This window comes from Salvia splendens, unplaced genomic scaffold (genome assembly GCF_004379255.2).
Source record: "Salvia splendens isolate huo1 unplaced genomic scaffold, SspV2 ctg1057, whole genome shotgun sequence".
Taxonomy (NCBI): domain Eukaryota; kingdom Viridiplantae; phylum Streptophyta; class Magnoliopsida; order Lamiales; family Lamiaceae; genus Salvia; species Salvia splendens.
This window is the reverse complement of record NW_024598600.1, coordinates 16,281-34,392: the sequence shown is the minus strand read 5'-3', so window position 1 is coordinate 34,392 and position 18,112 is coordinate 16,281. Positions and strand designations below refer to the sequence as shown.

Here is an 18,112-nt window from a genome sequence, read left to right as displayed (position 1 = left end):
GCGGTTAAATTGTAAACTGATCAGTCCAACTTTTAATACATTAATTTCTAATATTGAGTTCAGCTTGTAAGCTAAAGACCTTAAAATTCCCCAAAAAAACAGTAAGAACTAAGTCTTTAAAAGTTCAGTATTATACAATTTAAACTTGATTTGGCATAGTGGACAAAAGACCCAAATATTTTAGAAAATGATAAACCAACATCTTTCTCAATCCATAAACTAATAAGCGACCACTTAAAAGTAAATCCATCAAGATTCAATTTCATTATAAAATACTAGCTGCCAAGTAGAACAATACCATAAGAAATAGCAATAATAGAGTATCATTTCTTCCCAAAATTATAGTAAGACAATTATTGGCAACAGCATCCAGCCAAATAAAACAAAATATCAGCATCTGATTACAGAAATTTACTCTATCCTGCAATGCACCATAACTAAGATCATGTCGTGCTCGACTGCTCGGAGAGGTGACATGGCAACACCATTCTCTACCTCCGGCTCAGGTAAAGAGACAATTACAAGCTTTCAAAACAAAAGACAAATGCTGTTTCCGGGTTAATCAGAAAAGGGGATGTGTGATTCAAGTTACAACATATAGCAATTGGCGTATTTAATTCTAAGAAGGATTAGACAACTACGGAGGCGGGAGAATAATTATGCTATTGCTGCGGCAGCACGGGTCTTTTCTCAACCATTTCATATTGCAGGACGAAGTTATCCTGCAAAAGGAGGAACATCCACTCATTCCTCAACCTACATAAAACATCTATGGCTAATACATATACTGCCACTGTCCATAAAAAATAATCATATTTTTTCGATTTAATCTTTCTATTCATGGTAAGTTTTTTTCTATCTGATGAGACGGGTTTCAAATTCCACAAACAAAATTCAACCACTTTTTCTCTATATATATCTCTGATTTTACCAATTTGACATTGAAACTCGAGTCATCCACTGCAAGACTATTTTTAGTAGTATATTTTAAATCAGGTAGTACAAAGTACAAACCTTTCTCACTGTTTGCCATCCATTGGGTTCAAAACAGAAGTAGCAACCCCTCTCATAACTGTTTGTCTTGACAAGAGGTTCCATATTCTTCACCCTCGTAAACCAAAACCTCAGATCTTTGTGGTAAAACCAACCTCTGTTGTAACTGCAACAAAATGTTCAAATATATTGGCTATGATATGATTCTTTAACAATATATAAACTGAAATATGTACTTATTCTGACACGATGTATATGGTTGCACTTATGGAATTCAAAAAAGGAATTAGCAAAAGTGAATGATTGCTACATTATTCATCTAGTTAATATTACCAACACACAGACTTTCAATAGTTTTTATTGTTTCTACAAGGAAAAAGGCCTTCTAAGAAATCCATGCCACTCATTGGTATGACTTGCCAGTTTTCCATGGCCAAGATAATGCAACTTTGACACATATTTATGACCCTGTCCATACTGCATTAGGTACCAAAATGCTGCAATTTAAATGTCGTGACAATTTTTGGAATTTCTTAAAAGTTCGACAATATCATATAGTGTTCCTTCAAAATTTGAAGACAGAAAATTTAAAATCCAACACTAGTGTCAAGGAAAATAATGCAACAATCAAAAGAAATTAAACATAAAACACGATACAACTTCATGGCTATAGTGTCAACTGTTTCAAAGGGGCTAATTTGCTCCATATTTTACTGTTTAGGGGGTCGTAGGATAGGACAAAAAACACAATGTTTTCAGTGTCAAGCCAACGAAATGGTTCAGGGAATGGCAACGGCGGGTGAAATATACCTAAGGCAATCTAGAGCATGGATAAGATGGTAAAGAGAAAATACTAGCAATCAAGGTCTCTCAACTAAGTACAGAGTCCATTCAACTAAGCGTGTCATCCTGTGACTTCACATCACTTAAATTCTAGTGCTAAGGGATGTATTGAATCTCATTAATTTACGTGTCCTACATATGTTATGAAACCACTGTTCCAACCCAATCTCTTTCTTCACAAGGGTGTAGAGGTAGCAAACTTGCCCATCCCATAAACACAATATTTTCTTATTGTTTATATGTAGGAAAGGCAATTCATATTTATATACAAGTAGGTAAGCTATAGCTAGTAGTGTTCAACAAACTATATTTATCACTCCCTGCATGATTCTCATCTGTCATCATGTCATGTACAACAACATGGGGGGTTCACCTTTAAGGTGATGCATGCAATGAACTCATTTATTATGGAACTTGTGAAAAAATTATTATGAAGATGAACTAGTATAGATATGGAATGCTTGGTAGGAGTTTAGGAAATGCATTATTGATAAGGCTAATTTCATGCATAGGTCTAGGGGATAAATTCGTGAATTTGCTGGGTCTAACACATGTCTTAAGCCAGGTGTATAGAAGAAATTCGCCAGGTCCAGGAAAAGAAGGAGGCAATCACACGCCCGAGGAAACTAGCGAATAAGTGAACATTGTGAAAGAAATTGCAAGACGAAGTAAATCTCAGAACTGAAGGCTAGAATGGAGATTTCTACGAAGGTTCTAGAAGATTATGTCCGTGTCTATAAAAGGAAGGATGCATGCATTCTGGAGGGATCTTCTCAGGTGGAGACCTCACTAACAGTCTGCAGCTAGTTCACTTTTCTATACACTTGGGTTCTTCGAGGAAAATTCAGGGGGTTTCGCACTTGGGTTCACTTTCTGCTTTCTCGTATTTTCAAGCTGTGGTGTAACACCGTCCTGTTGAGGGCGAAGAAACAAGTTCCCGTTTAATTTCTCGCATTTTGTAGTTCCCACCGAGCTTCGCTGTTCGAAGCTCGGCATTCTGTTTTATCGACTATTCCCGTGTTTTATGCAAGTTTAATTTTCTGTTATGTCGATAATGTTGATTTCTGTTTTTGCCGTTGTGATTTTCTGGAGTTTGAGCTAGCTTACTTGTTTTGGATGCGTTTCGCAATTGTTTACGGAAACTGAGCAGAGTAATGGCTGGATCGGAGTGATCGGAGTTTGTTGGTGAATGAATCGGAGGTTTGAATTTAGTTTTGTAGCTTGATTGTGGAAACGTTTAAATTCGGAGTTGATCGGAGTAGATCTGTTAGATCGGAAGTTATGGAGTGGAATCTAGTTGTTGTTGGTTTCGGATTGCTTGGATCCAAAGTGGATTAAGCGTTCGACGTGAGATCTGAGCAGAGTTGGTTTATTTTGATGCCTAGTCTTCGAGTTTTCATTTCGCTTCGTCTAGTATATGTAGATCTGCGTTATTTCCGGCTTGTCGTAAGTTTCCGACGACCAAACTTTTACATTCTGTTCGAATTTGGGTATGTGCTCTGTTTACTCCATCTTCGTGTTTAAATCCGTTGAAGAAAAGCATGTCGTTGTTAGTTATTTTCTCAGTCAGTTATTTGCAGCTTTTCTGCCGTACTCGCTATTTCTGGGTCATGGTCCCCACTGTTAGTTGTTCCCTGTCTAGCTAAATTAGGAAGTGAATTTAATATATCGAAGTCTTGATGATGTTTGGTCTCAGCATGTTTACAGCTTTCTAGGTCTAGTGTTTACATTTCCTGCCTAGGTCTACTAGTAGTTATATCTCAACCCTGTTTGCGTGGCAGCAGCCGCCTTTGTCAAGAGTCTCTAAATGCTTTCTTACGTATCCATCTTCGTGGGATCGACCCCTGCTTCTCTATACTAATCCATAGTATTCGGGTTGAGGGATCTTTGAAGGGGAGGTTAGTGTGTACAACGACAGAGTATTCCGTGTTCCCTTGAGTTCCTAGACCAAGTGATCTAGTGGATTCATAGGTCTTGGTATCTCGACCCAGCGTAGCACATCGCATTTTTACTGAAAACACACTCGCTCCTATACATTACTTCCTGCACTTCAATTATCATATGCTTTAGCATCTTTTGTTATATGTGGCATCACTGAACAAGCATTAAATCAACTAAACTTTCATTATTATCTTTGCACGAGGGAAGTTTACTTCTTAGTTCATGTGTTATACGTGAGAGGAAGCTGGAACAAGAAACAAAGAATTAGGAACAGAGAAACTTACAGTTCGTTTGCTGCAAAAAGTTGTGCCTCATCTTTGGGCATGCTATAACAGGAAAATAGAATCACATAATTAGTATGATCATTACCAACTATAAAATTTTCCGAGAAACTGATAACAACGTACCTGTAAAAGATGTAGAATAGTGTTTCTGGACGGAATCTTGCAAAATAGGTTTGCTGCAAATTCAAATAAAAATAAAACACTCTTAAAGGGCATACAATTGATATTCTTCTGCAAAAGCAAAAAAAGAGAAATAAAAAAGAGCAGGCAATCTTGTTTTTGGCGGTGGATTAACATGTTTAGCATAATAAAACTAAGTATTATTGCATACTGAAGCTAAAACAAACACCCTCTGTCACACTCAAGATGTCCACATTCTTGAGTGGCACGGGATTTTAGGAGGAATTGTTAGCTAAAATAAGTAGAGAGAAAAAAGGTAGTTGAATATTTTAATGATGAGAGAGGAGAGAGTGATTTATTTCCAAATATAGAAAGTGGACATCTAGAGTGGGACAAACTAAAAAGGAAAGGTGGACATCTTGAATGGGACGGATGGAGTACTAACATAGTAATCTCACCTTTAAAGGAGGTGTCTGTTTGGCATAATAGCACTCAGGTACACTGAACTCCGGTTCTCCTCTGACAGGCTCATCAGACCAGGGAGATGAAAACTTCTTGTGAAGAGTCTCGGATGAATTCAAGTTTAAACCTAGGGTCGTCAGATCAAGTCCCAGAGCAAGAGTGGCCAAAGTTGGATTTACCTTTTTTACGATACTTATTAGACCAAGCATCCCATATTGATCCGGTATACTTTGGGATCCCGGTGTGGCTTTTATGTCTTTATCTCTAAATGGACTTATGAAACGAGATTGGGACTGCTGGAACTGCTGATACTGCTGCACAAGATGATCATAAGATCCAAAGCAATTAGAAGTCCCAAAGCAATGACTGTCAGGCCTATTATATGGGCCTTGGAAAATGATGAATGATAAAATAAGAAAAGCATAACCCTTCACAAAACAAATGGAGGGAAATAACAAAGTGTATGATGAGAAAACTAGTAATAAAAAAAATATTTAGTAAATAAAAAATAGTTTCAGTAATAACAAACATAGGCTGTCCCTTACCTCAGGACCATGAAAATTACAAAGGAGGGAAATAAAAAATGTGTGATGAGAAAACCAGTAATCTTTTTTAAAAAAAGCATTTAAGTCAAAAATAGTTTCAGTATAACAAGCATAGGCTGTCCCTCACCTCGGGACCATGAATATGAAGATCGGAGCTGCCCGATGTTAGATAGGAAACCCCTGTGCCATTTATTGAGGAACCACGATGTTGTTGAGGATGATGTGATGAATAAGAGCTGCCAAAATTAAAACCTGAAGACCTCCCCAGCTGGAAACCAAAAGCATTCAACCACTAGGTCACACCCACATTGTCCAATATGAGACAAATGTTCACGTACAGTGACTTACAGATAATTGCTGAGACTGCTGCATTAAATTTGTCATACTGTCGTGGATCTGTTCTTTTTGGTGAGCATTTATGGTATATTCAGCACTACCAACATTAAGACCACCTGCAGAACACAAACAGAAAGGATATGGAGCACTTGAAAGACAAAACCATCAACAATTAAAAAATACCATTCAAAAAAGAAACTAAGTCTAGTATATGATATGGTTAAAGTTTCAAAAGGAGCATGCCTTTCCATATACATTATTATTACATCAAGTACATGCTACCAATGCATATACTGTATACACCTACTAAGAAATGTTTCAGTCTATATGTTCAGTCAGAAGGCCATTCTAGTGTTTTGGTATCATGCAAATCACATTTATTGGGTAAATACTCAGCAGAAGTCAAGCTATGAATAAGACTTGCAACATGTGTGAAATTTTATGCTTGACAAAAGAAAAAATCTAATGAGTATGACCCTAAACCAAGATGAACAGTTATTTAATTAGACAGAGATATTGCCTTGACCGAGGAGACACTGCAACTATTTTCAACATTAATCTAAAATTTCTATTATTATAAGATTATACAAGGTATTCTAGTACCATACCATAAAAGGCATATGATATCTATTGAGAAATAATAGTCATTAAGAATCTCTTCAAGGAAAATTGAATTACACAGATCACCACAAACCATCTGGACTTCCGTCTAGAATTGGAGTTGGTTCCCCCAAAAGAGCCGTAGTAAACATATCCCAGAATCAGAGTAATACAGATATTGAAGCACCTTTATATCCCGGTAAAGCAGGGAAATCTTCATATTGAATGCTGAATTCTTGGTTCTGTTGACCAAAACCAATGTTATGTTTTTGCATCATACCTTCACAAAAGGGCATTTAAAGCTAAATTATTCTGCCACTTCAGAAAGTAACATAAAACAGATCTGCTATTAATTAAACTGAATAACCTATTTGCCCATGAGAGCCACCAGCTGAAGGAGGATGCCCCGATAGCTGAGGAAAGTCATTTACATCAAAGGTAGCATTGTCATGAGCATTTGATTCATTTAGTAATGCCATAAAGCTAAAACTATTATTTCCAGCTTGAAATTGGTTTTGAGAAAGTGGCACACCAGCACCAGAGTAAGAATTGCCCAGCATGGATACCACCTGTGGAGCTGAAAAATATCTGTCGATCATTAGTATTAAAGAAAAAGGATTGATGCAGAGTCTGGTTTGGAATTCATAATTTAAACAAAACATCTCAGGAGCACAATATAGCAAATATGGATACAGCATTCCGAATAATCCAATACCCGCATATGATAAAAATCACTGTTATGTTTAAAAAAATTTAGCAACTGCAGTCCCCAGCTCGGCTTAATTTTCTAAACATAACAGCATTGCTATACTATATATGCCTTTTATTGTCAAATTAGGTTATGATCGATAAATAATCAGAGCCACCAGAAAATTGCACCAAGATACAACAAATAATTACCTGACAGATTCAAACGAGATGCAAGACCAGGGATGTTTCCAACGCCCGTAGAGCTTCCACCCCTTGAAGCATTGCCCCCGCCCACAAGACCACTAATAGTATTTGTAATTCTCCCTGTATTTCCCATATTTGGAAGTACACTGGGGCCTAAAGGTATCCAATTGTAGCAATTAGTGTCCTCAGAAACCCGGGTCGGAATACCGCATATGTAAACCAATTGAACAAATGACTACTCATACCCCCAGTATTATTAAGACCTGAATGTCCATGTGAACTTCCCAGAGATAGCTGCATCAAAAGGCCATCATCAGTTAATTACTTTTATAATAAATAAAGGGTAGCAAGATAGAATCAACTTGTCTATAAGACCCATTCCTAGGACCATTTAAGGAGTTATGGACTATATCAAATTATTAGTCTCATCCAAAATCTAGATATATAGATTCACCTGAGAAAGTATGTTAGGAAGACTATTTATCGCATATCTACCATTAGACACGCTTCCTGGAGCTTGTTGGACACCATTTGGAAGACCACCAATATTTGTCGAATTTCTTGATGCATAAGGCCCAGGCATGCTTGACATGTTAAAGCTATTATGGATATTATGAAGCCCCTGGAGAATACCTGCCGATGAGAAAATATATTATTAACTTCATTCATCTGAATTGGAAATAAATCTCAATAAAGCAATGTATAGTGCATACCACTGGACTGGTTCAAGACAGCTCCAGAGGAACCTGATTGCGCAGAAAAGGAAGTTGTGAAAGTTCTTCCAGTGCTATCCGGAATATTAGAATTTGATCCATTCAAACCTGACTGTGTCCACATTTACATGTTAATTTAGTTAATACATAATCCAAAAAAAAAATGCACTTTGCTTGGGGAGATAAAATAAGCTATCTCAGGTAACCAAGTGAGCTGTAAGGAGAGAAAAACTTACACTCAGTACCCCTGACATTGTGAATCCTCAAACCAAAACACAAAAGGTCATTCTTCTTCGGATAGAGCACCTTTTACTGTTAATCCTAATCTTCTAGCAACCTGACGAAGAAATCAGACCACATTCTATAAACATCTGTACATGTATAAAAGCCAAGTGCAGCCATGTTTTCCCGCCAATACAGTGGCACAGTCAAATTAAGTTGTAATTTGCAGGATGAAGTATTCATATGTTGGATATTAGCGGTTAATGAGCATGAAAATTCAATTCAGGACAAAACCAAACGTTTTTTACAAGCCTAATGTTAATCACGTATGTGAATTAAAATCAAACAAGTTGGCATCAAATTCAGTATATCACAATTCTTAGCATTTCCAATTTTTAGATGCATAAATTCCAATTCAGGAAAAATAAGCAAACTTGCAGATCTCGTTACAAAAGCAGAGTGAGCTGAGATGGAAAGAAGGAAGATGCAACATTGTTTAAGAAGAAGTTGACCTGATGAATAAATAGAATATAAAGGCTTCTCGATGTCGTTGAGTTGAGGCGGAGAAGAGGGCGGCGAGCACAAGTCCACGACGAAAGCAGTGAGTATCTGACGTGCTGGTCGGCCGGCGAGAATAAGGAAGAAAAGGGGGCTGAGGCGGCGGTGGTGGTTGTCGATTGGCGAGTTTCGCCGGAATTTTTGTGAAGAAGGAAGTGTGAGAGACGAGATTTAGTTTAATAGAGTTGTTTGGGCTTTTCGAAGGTGTGCTATGTAACTGGGCCTCATTTAGCATTGCAACGGTAATGGTTATTACTCCCTCGTTTCTAATCGGCACAAATAACTAGTACATCCCCCTGCGCGTTGCGCCGCTGACGACATTCGTAATAAATCCTATACTTCGTGCAAGATATGAATAAAGGAAATTATTTTAGAAACTACGTCTCCATACCCAAAATTTTGTGTACGAACTTAATTGGAACAGAAAGAGTATAATATTTAAGAATAAATATTTACTGAGTTAAATAGAGAAAATTAAAATTGACAAAGAGGAAAGATAAGATAAATATAACAAATAAAATTTGAGAATAACTAATGCATAAAATAAATGTACAAACTTGTTTTGGGGCTAATAATGCTTCAAATTTTCATATCAACAAAAAATTCTAGCATAAAATATAAAACAAAACATTAATTGAACTTTATAAAATTAAACTCAAGAAACCTAACATCAATACTTCCACACATGCAAATCCTATACTTCGTCCAAGATGTGAATAAAGCAAATTATTTTACATATTCTGTGTCTACCTGATCAAAAGTTTTGTACCACCTTAATTGGGACAGAGAATGCAAACAACTTCAAATGCAAAATAATACTTGGACAATGAATGAGGGATTTTTCGAATGTAATTATATTCTTTTTTTATGTTCGTACATATACATCAAATTATAATATTAGTTATATAATTGATAATAGTTAATTATGTATACATCTAATTATAATTGTAATTAATTACTGAGTTGTCAACGGAGAATACATATGTATAAAATATTGAATATAATTTTAAATATCTGTGTGTATCCCTATAATTATGTTTGGTTTTTCGTCCATAGAGAATCTAAATTATCCATATTCAGAATATGAGATGCACTTCATTATTGTGTATAATCTTAATATATTATCATACACCCGAAATACAAATAAAAGTAAATCTTATGTGTAATAATTGTGAAAATTTGGAGGTACTCTTCATTAATTATTTTCTTAACTACACTACAAAGAATTCATTCAAATCCTTTTCACATACCAATCCATAAAGGCAACAACCACTACACCTACACAAAATCAATTACTCGTGCAAGTCTTCTCTCAAATCTCAAACCAATTCCATCTTCCAAACACCCTCTTTGTTAACAAATGGCTAAATCAACAGACAACTCATACATGGAGGGGGATGTGATTCCAGAATACTACTCTTACATGGATGAGGATGACGCTCCGGAGTTCTTCACAGTATTAAGCATTGAAGAACAATCAAAGATAGTATGTATTTGTTAATCGTCAACATATGCTGAAGAATATCTTTTGAGAAAAATTATCATTTGTATTGAAATTTGTTTAGTACTTTAAGTTTTTATTTCAAATAAAATTCCTTCTGTCATCTGGATGCACAAAAATAATTACATTTATGTTAAACAATAAAACAGATCTTTCCAATAAGCTTCCAAAACAATATTCAGTTAAGCTCGAACCAATTTGCACACTTGAAGACAAATTCAACAAAAAAATTTGGGAAACAAAAGTCAAAACATTTTTTTTAAAATTAACTCCTATATAAGGGAGGAAATTACAAATAAACTCCTATACTATAGATAGGAGGAAATTACAACTGATGTCAAGATGGCTCGAACTCGGCACCTCATGCAATAATGTCTAAGCTCCTTGCCGCTAGGACAAAGGCTCTGGACAACAAAAGTCAAAACACTTTCAGATGGAAGAATATGCTTGAAACATGGTTGTGAGCAATTCCACAAGGAACACAACTTGAGAGCTGGAGACTTCTTGACTTTCTATATGATTTCACCCAATCATTTCTTTGTGAAAATGTATGAAGCTACGGGATGTGCTAAGGAAATCCAACAACAACCGGGTATGTAATTACAATGAATTCAACTTTGTCAATCAAAATATTAATACTCCATGATTTAATCACTTTTTTATAGGTTCATTTGGCCAAGAAACCGACGACGCATCGTCTTCTCAACCTATTGCTTCACATTCTTTCAAATCAGCTATGACAATATCAAACCGAAAAAGTCTCATAAGAATTTATACTTTTACTTCATATATATATATATATTTGATAATGATTGTGTTAATTTATTATAAATTGAACAATCGAAATTGATAAATTAATGTAATCAACATTACAGCACATACCAATCCATTTTTGGAGGACACATGTAATAGACAAAGATATTGAAGTGACAGTTTTGGAATTCCAAGAGAAAACATGGCAAACAATGTTGAAGAAGGCTAAAGATAGGGTGAGAATCTCCACAAGATGGTCAAGTTTCTACAAAGAATGCTCTTTGTGTGATGGAATGCAATTGAAGTTTGAGATGATAAGCAGCACCCCTACCATCAAATTCAAAGTGACTATGGCCGAGGTAAATCATAATTAATCTATAATTTATATTTTAACTCTATACACCAATATTTCTTTGATTGATAAATAAAAAAACAATCTTGCACGATATCTTATGCAGTGATGAAAGCTGACTACATGGAATGGTTTGAAAAATACCCTGATCAGGTAAGTTAATTTGAAAAACTCTATTTTGTGGAACAAACAATATGTATTTAATCGACTGTGTTTTAGTACTCTATTAGTAGTAGGCAATATTTTGTATATGCTCATGAATTAGTATCTATTTTGTAGTATATTATATTGAGACTTTGATAATATATTAAAAATAGCCAAGTATTATTAGTTAAGTAATACTCCCTCCGTCCCATGTTACTCGCACTTTTCATTTTAGGCCGTAAATTTGGGATTGATTTTTTAGTGTAATTAAATTAGAATTTTAAGTGTAATGAGACATCACTTAATAAATGACCTCTTAACTTAATCTAACATATTAATTAAACACATTAATTCTAACTTAAACTATAAATAATGTAAGTAGTTTGTGACGAGCCGAAATAGAAGAGTGCAAGTAACATGAGACGGAGGGAGTACAGAATATGTCAAATATATTAATATAGCATTATAACTTTATTAATGATAATATAATAACCATTTTGTATGTACTCAGATTTTACTATATTAATAATTAAAGCATAAGAAATTAACAACTTTAGGAATCTTTGCAAGAGTAAAATAAAACAATATTATATATAATGCAATTATATTTATAGGTAACATATTATTTATTAAAAATATAATGTCTAACATCAATATATCATGACTCGTAAAAGCATCCACAATGGGAATAGTCCAGCAATAGCTCAGCCATAGCCTAGCCACAAACTCCTCCTGCCACATCATCAACACTAAAAATCCTCCTGCCACATCATAAATAGCCCAGCCATAGCCTAGCCACATCATAAATAGTCCAACCACATCAATAGCCACATCACTCAAAATTATATAAAACAAATAATTAACAATCACACAAAATACGCAATTTAATTTACGAGACATATACGAGAAAATTCAATAATATTATTAAAATTTAAAAAGTACATTAATTAAAAAAAATTACATAATTAACAAAAAAACTACTGCCGTGCAGTCCTCCGCGCCCATAACTCTTCAATTAAATCCTTGTCGGCATGTGCTTGGAGACGACCGTCTTCATCGTGAGGTACTCCACTTCGTATAGGCGCTGATGTGCAGCTACGTGATCACGATCAATCACCGCTCGGCGGTGTACCACTGGGCGAGGTCGAGGTACCGCCGGCTGCAAGGCCCCTCTGCATCCATTGATCAATCTCACGGTTCGTATAGGCCTCTAGCGCTTCGTTCATTAAACGCTCGTACTCCTCAGCATCCCCACCACTACTACCACCGGCGTTACTCATTTCTAGGTGTTGATCTTGTACAGAAATTAAGATAGAGAGGGTACTCGTTAAAACAAGTGGTGCGAATGAAAATGACGTGCAAAGCGCGTATATATAGTGTTTCAAAAAAAAATTGCGCTAGGCGGTGCGCTAGGCGATCCGGACGCTGCAATAGCGCCGAGCGGATCGCCCAGCGCACCGCCTAGCGCCACGGGACCGCCGAGCGCTAGGCGGTTTTTAAATCCGAAAATGGCTGGGCGGTTGCAATAGACCGCCTAGCGCCGGCGCTTGACTAGGCGGTGCGCTAGGCGCTATTATGGATGCTCTAAGAACAACTTTCCGCATTTCCATTGCAGGTACATGTTGTATCCAAAATGAAAATGGTAGTTCCTTCATATGAAAAACACAATATCAATATCATTATCAAATTTAAATTTTTAATCATACACAAACAATTGAAACAATCAAAACATGTTAATCTAAAAATTTCAATTTAATAAAAAACATATTTTAGATAAACAACTATATAAAACAAAATATACAATTAATTAACTAATAAAAACATACGTTATTAATAAATACTATTATTACTAATAATAATTATTATTATTATATTAATAATTAAAGGCAAACATAAAACATTACCTTTGTTGAGATGTATACATACCTCTTTATAGTTGTTAGAAATCTCTACATGTAGCATAACAAAATATACATACCAAACATTTAAAAAAATATTTAATAAATTAAAAATGTTGACAAGATGTTTATCTCTGAAAACTACTACTATATCAACAACAATTAATTATTACATCTACAAAAGTAGACCGCTATAGGAATAGGCCAGCTATAGCCTAGCCACAAACTACTCATGCCACATCATCAACACTAAAAATCCTCCTGTCACATCATCAAAACAAACAAATAGCCCAGTCATAGCCTAGCCATAGCCTAGCCACATCACTCAAAATTATATAAAATAAATAATTAACAATCACACAAAATACGGAATTAAATTTACCACACACATATGGAAAAATTCAATAATAATATTAAAATTTTAAAAAGTACATTAATTAAAAAAACACACTTCATTAAAATTAAAATAACATTACAACATCCTCATTAATGAGTTTGTCCCACATCGAAAGTGGAATATAAAACATTCAAGAATGTCTCTATAAAAGAGAAACAACCAAGAATGAGTTTGTCCCACATCGAAATTGGAACATAAAACATTCAAGGATGTCTCTATAAAAGAGAAACAACCAAGAATGAGTTTGTCCCACATCAAAAGTGGAACATAAAACATTCAAGGATGTTTCTATAAAAGAGAAACAACCAAGAATGAGTTTGTCCCACATCGAAAGTGGAACATAAAACATTCAAGGGTGTCTCTATAAAGAGAAACAACCAAGAATGAGTTTCACAAAAAAACATTAAATAAAAAAATTAAAAAATCCGTTGGGCGATGCGCTAGGCGATCCGGAGCGCTGCAATAGCGCCGAGCGGAGCGCTGCAATAAAAAAAATTAAAAAAATCCGTCTAGGCGGTTTTTTAATCCGGAAATGGCTGAGCGGTTGCAATAGACCGCCTAGCGCACCGCCTAGCGCCGGCGCTCGGCTAGGCGGTGCGCTAGGCGCTATTGTGGATACTCTTACTCTGTCTACACTCCAGTAGCTTATAGTATAACCAAAACTGAAACAAAATCTACTTTTCCATCTATATATTATACTACTATTCATATTATTACTAATAAAATATTTGTTAAACAAACAATGTCTAATTCTACACAACCAAAACATTCGAAAATTCATCGTCCATGCTAGGATTGGATTTAAGATGATACAACGTAAAAACTTCATTACTCTAACACCACAACTAAGCAAATTGAAACAAAACTAAACTCAAAAATCAAAAGAAAAAATTAAGATGAAGGCAATGTATGAAAATCAACACCACAACTAAGCAAATTGAAACAAACTAAACTCAAAAATCAAAAGAAAAAATTAAGATGAAGGCAATGTATGAAAATCAAGATGAGATACAAAAGAAATAACATGGTAAGTATTTCAATTGTTTAAACAATAAAATTTTACAACATATTTTTAATATACCATCTTAAACACCATCTATGTCACAATTCAAACTTTCCTATCAACATATACTACTACTTATATAAACTACGGTTTTATTGCAATTTTTTATTTTATATACTCTATTTAATCAACAAATACAAATTGCGAAAAAATAACTAATTAAATTCTGTATTACCATATTTATGATCATCAACTATAATTATATAATTATAAAATTCACAAATCTAAAAACAACAAAAAATTATACTTAGAAAATTATTACTCCTACTTGACAAAATAATACAGATTCCGTTCCAACAAAATTATCTCAATCCTTACTGAAAATTTCCAATAAAGCTAAGGAATTTCATTTTTTTTTAAAAATAAAACATCTAAAATTTCTTAGTTTTATTTCATCAACTACTTTACTCTTTTTATTTTAAAAACATTTGAGTCTTTTAGGGAGTTTATTTTAGACTCATGACTTCCCAATTGAATCCTAAATATATTAAAAACCCTACCTTGAGAGATGAGACGGTTTTATTAGAGGTAAATGCGGATGATCCTACTATCTTTACCCCTAAAAGACTCAAATGGAATGAAATTACTATTCCTGATCAGTTTGTTATTGATATTCCTCAACCACCTAGGAATATAGAAAGAAGAGAACCTTCACACATCATAGAAGAACCTGATGGAAAAATAACTATAAAATTTGGAAGATCTAATTCTTCAAATTCTTTTAAAGAAACAGGATCCATGAACAAATTACAAGTAGATCATCTCTTTCTGAAATACCCAGTTCTTTTGGAGCAAAATGGACTTTTAGAACACCCATACCTCAACAAACCTCTGAAGTAGAAGAAAGTGAGGAAGATTCTTACTCGCCAACTAGAAGTAATATGATTAATGTAATAACTGCAGGAAAAGAATTCAACCCAGACATGGAATATTTAAATGAAGAGATGAGTTCAGATTATTACAAAGATAAGAGAAAATGGTATGAAAAATTAGATAGTAATATTAGGAAAAGAATTGAAGAAGAATGGATGAAAGAAATGAAAAGAATAAATCAAATTTTCTGTTTTACGATTTTATTGCCATTTTCTTCTCTGGTGAAGGATGGTACGATTGTTTTAGAAAATCGACTGTAGAAGTAAACACTAGTCTAAATAAAAAATGGAATTTACATAATACTAGTACCATAGTTATACATGTCCATCCACCTTTACGGGCCATAACTTTGCAGACTCATAAGGGAGAAATTATAGCTGACCCTTTTAAGAAAAATAGGAATTCTAAAGATCCTATTGAAAATGAAGATATACAAAAGATCATACGAATAACTTTTCAAATCAAATTTTAGGCACTATAGCTAATCAGTTAGATGTTATGACTAACATCAAAATAATGACCTTATTCCTACCAAGCAGAACCTTTTGAGTAATACTTCTAAATCATTCTTTAAGAATAATGAAATTTTCAAAGAAAAAGGAAAAGAGATAAAATTCCATATAATACCGAGAAAATATTATCTAAGATATCTAATGAACTATCAGAATTAAAAAATCCTCCCAAAATTAATGTTTTAAATAAAATTGAAGAGGATGATTCTGATTCTAGCCGATCTAATTCTTCTTCTTCAGAAAATAATATTGAATTTGTTAATTTAGAAAATACCTTTAGGGAAGAAAATGATCCAAATAAAATAATTAGGATTTTTAAAGGAAGAAAAAATTATAATAATAATAAAAACTATTATAGTAGACCTTCCCCTGTTGATTTGCAATATGAAAAAAGAGGTCAATTCCACAAATCCAGTTATGATGGAACCTCTCTAACAGAATGAAATATAGATGGAAAATCTGTCACGACCGCAGTTTCTAAGGATAGAGAGCCCGGTTGATCGCGACTAGGGGAGGATGAAAGAAGCGGGGAAGAAAGGGGAAATATGTGGCACAACTGAAACTTGAACCGAAATAACTCCAATAATATATATCAGAGTGCACGATAGAAAGAGCGCAACCTCGAGTTTTACATTGCAAGTTTTTCAAGTTTTTACAAGTTTTTATATCAAAGATGAGAATTTTATAGCTGATTTTATATCAAAGATGAGAATTTTACAAGTTTTCTTAAATCTGGGAAGAAATCAGAGATATAGTTTAGACATCCTAAAAATCATTCGTAATGTCCAAAGGGAACAGTAAAAGCTGTTTTATATCTATCTTTTTCAGGTATTTGTCAGAATCCTGACTTGAGATCAAATTTGGAAAATATTTTTGCATTAAAAAACCTATTTATTAAGTCTCTTTTATTAGGAATTGGATATCCAATCCATTGGAAAACCTTGTTAAGGGGTTTATAATTTATAACAAACCTAGGAGTTCCTCTTTCAAGTTCTGCTTGTTTCATAACATAAAAAGTTGAACAACTCCAGGGAGATTTTGAAGGCCTTATTAATTTTTTCTCTAGTAATTCTTTAATTTCTTTTTTACATATTTCTAATAACTCTTGGTTCATTTGGATGGGTCTTGACTTTGTAGGAATTTCACTTTCATTGAAATCCTTTTCATAAGGTAATTCAATGACATGTTGTTTCCTATTCCAAAAAGCATTAGGAACTTCATTACAAACTTTACTAATAAAATTGCTCTCTATTTCTTTTATTCTAGAAATATAACTCGGGGATTTTAATCGATCTTCTATTCTTTGATATGGTAATTCTTCTTTCAGGTAATTTATTTGGGTTTTCTTTTATTTATATTATTTATTTATATTATTATTTGGGTTTTCGTCCCGTAGCCCGTCCCTAGTCCGTCCCGTAGCCCGTATCCGTGAGACAAGGGAAGCGCCGGCCCGTCACGCGCCCGGGCGACGTGTCGCGCCCCCGATGCATGCGTGACGCCCACTCGCTGGCCCGCGAGTGGGCGTCGTCACGGATGACGCAATAATTCATTTTTTTAAAAAAAATTCGAATTTTAATAAAAAAAAATTAATATTCAAATGGTAATATTACCGTTAATTTTTTATTTTCCTTTTTTAAATTTTTTTTACTCTATAAATAATCCTATTTCATACTCATTTCAAACACAAACACACATCTATTCCTCTCAAATCCTCTCTATCACTCTAATTTCCATCTTAAATCAACTCAAACAAATGGATCCTTTTGAGCAAATGCAATTAATGGAACAATCACTTGAAGAAGATCGACGACGAGAGGCGGAGGAAGCCGCGCCACCCGGAAGTACATCAATCGGAACCGGGAGGAAGCCGCCGCACGGTTAGTGCGCGACTACTTCTGCGATAACCCGATTTGGGGAGATACCTACTTCCGTCGCCGTTTCCGCATGAGTAAACCGCTATTTCTCTACATAGCGAATACTTTGGCGGCCCGGGAAGAGTTCTTCCGAGAAGGGTTCGACGCGGTCGGCCGTCCCAGCCACACGACGCTGCAGAAATGTACTGCAGCCATCCGTCAGCTTGCGACTGGACAAACGGCCGACATATTCGA

At 34.7% G+C, this 18,112-nt stretch overlaps 1 protein-coding gene across 2 annotated transcripts; it reads right to left on the bottom strand.

The window, feature by feature from the left end:
- Nucleotides 1-307: 307 nt before the first annotated feature.
- On the bottom strand, nucleotides 308-8,707 carry LOC121788486 (probable NOT transcription complex subunit VIP2). 2 transcript variants are annotated; one of them, XM_042187151.1, is made up of 15 exons: nucleotides 8,466-8,707; nucleotides 7,968-8,068; nucleotides 7,732-7,843; nucleotides 7,473-7,651; nucleotides 7,264-7,312; nucleotides 7,025-7,171; nucleotides 6,492-6,701; nucleotides 6,312-6,404; nucleotides 5,537-5,640; nucleotides 5,316-5,456; nucleotides 4,640-4,957; nucleotides 4,185-4,237; nucleotides 4,062-4,103; nucleotides 1,015-1,159; nucleotides 308-722 (listed from the first exon to the last, which is right to left on the bottom strand). In XM_042187151.1, the coding sequence occupies exons 2-15, from the start codon at nucleotides 7,983-7,985 to the stop codon at nucleotides 663-665; spliced, it is 1,671 nt and encodes a 556-aa protein (XP_042043085.1). In that variant the 5' UTR covers nucleotides 7,986-8,068; nucleotides 8,466-8,707; the 3' UTR covers nucleotides 308-662. The 2 variants fall into 2 exon arrangements, with proteins under 2 accessions (XP_042043085.1, XP_042043086.1); XM_042187152.1 differs by having other exon boundaries at nucleotides 4,640-4,954; nucleotides 8,466-8,706.
- Nucleotides 8,708-18,112: the final 9,405 nt, after the last annotated feature.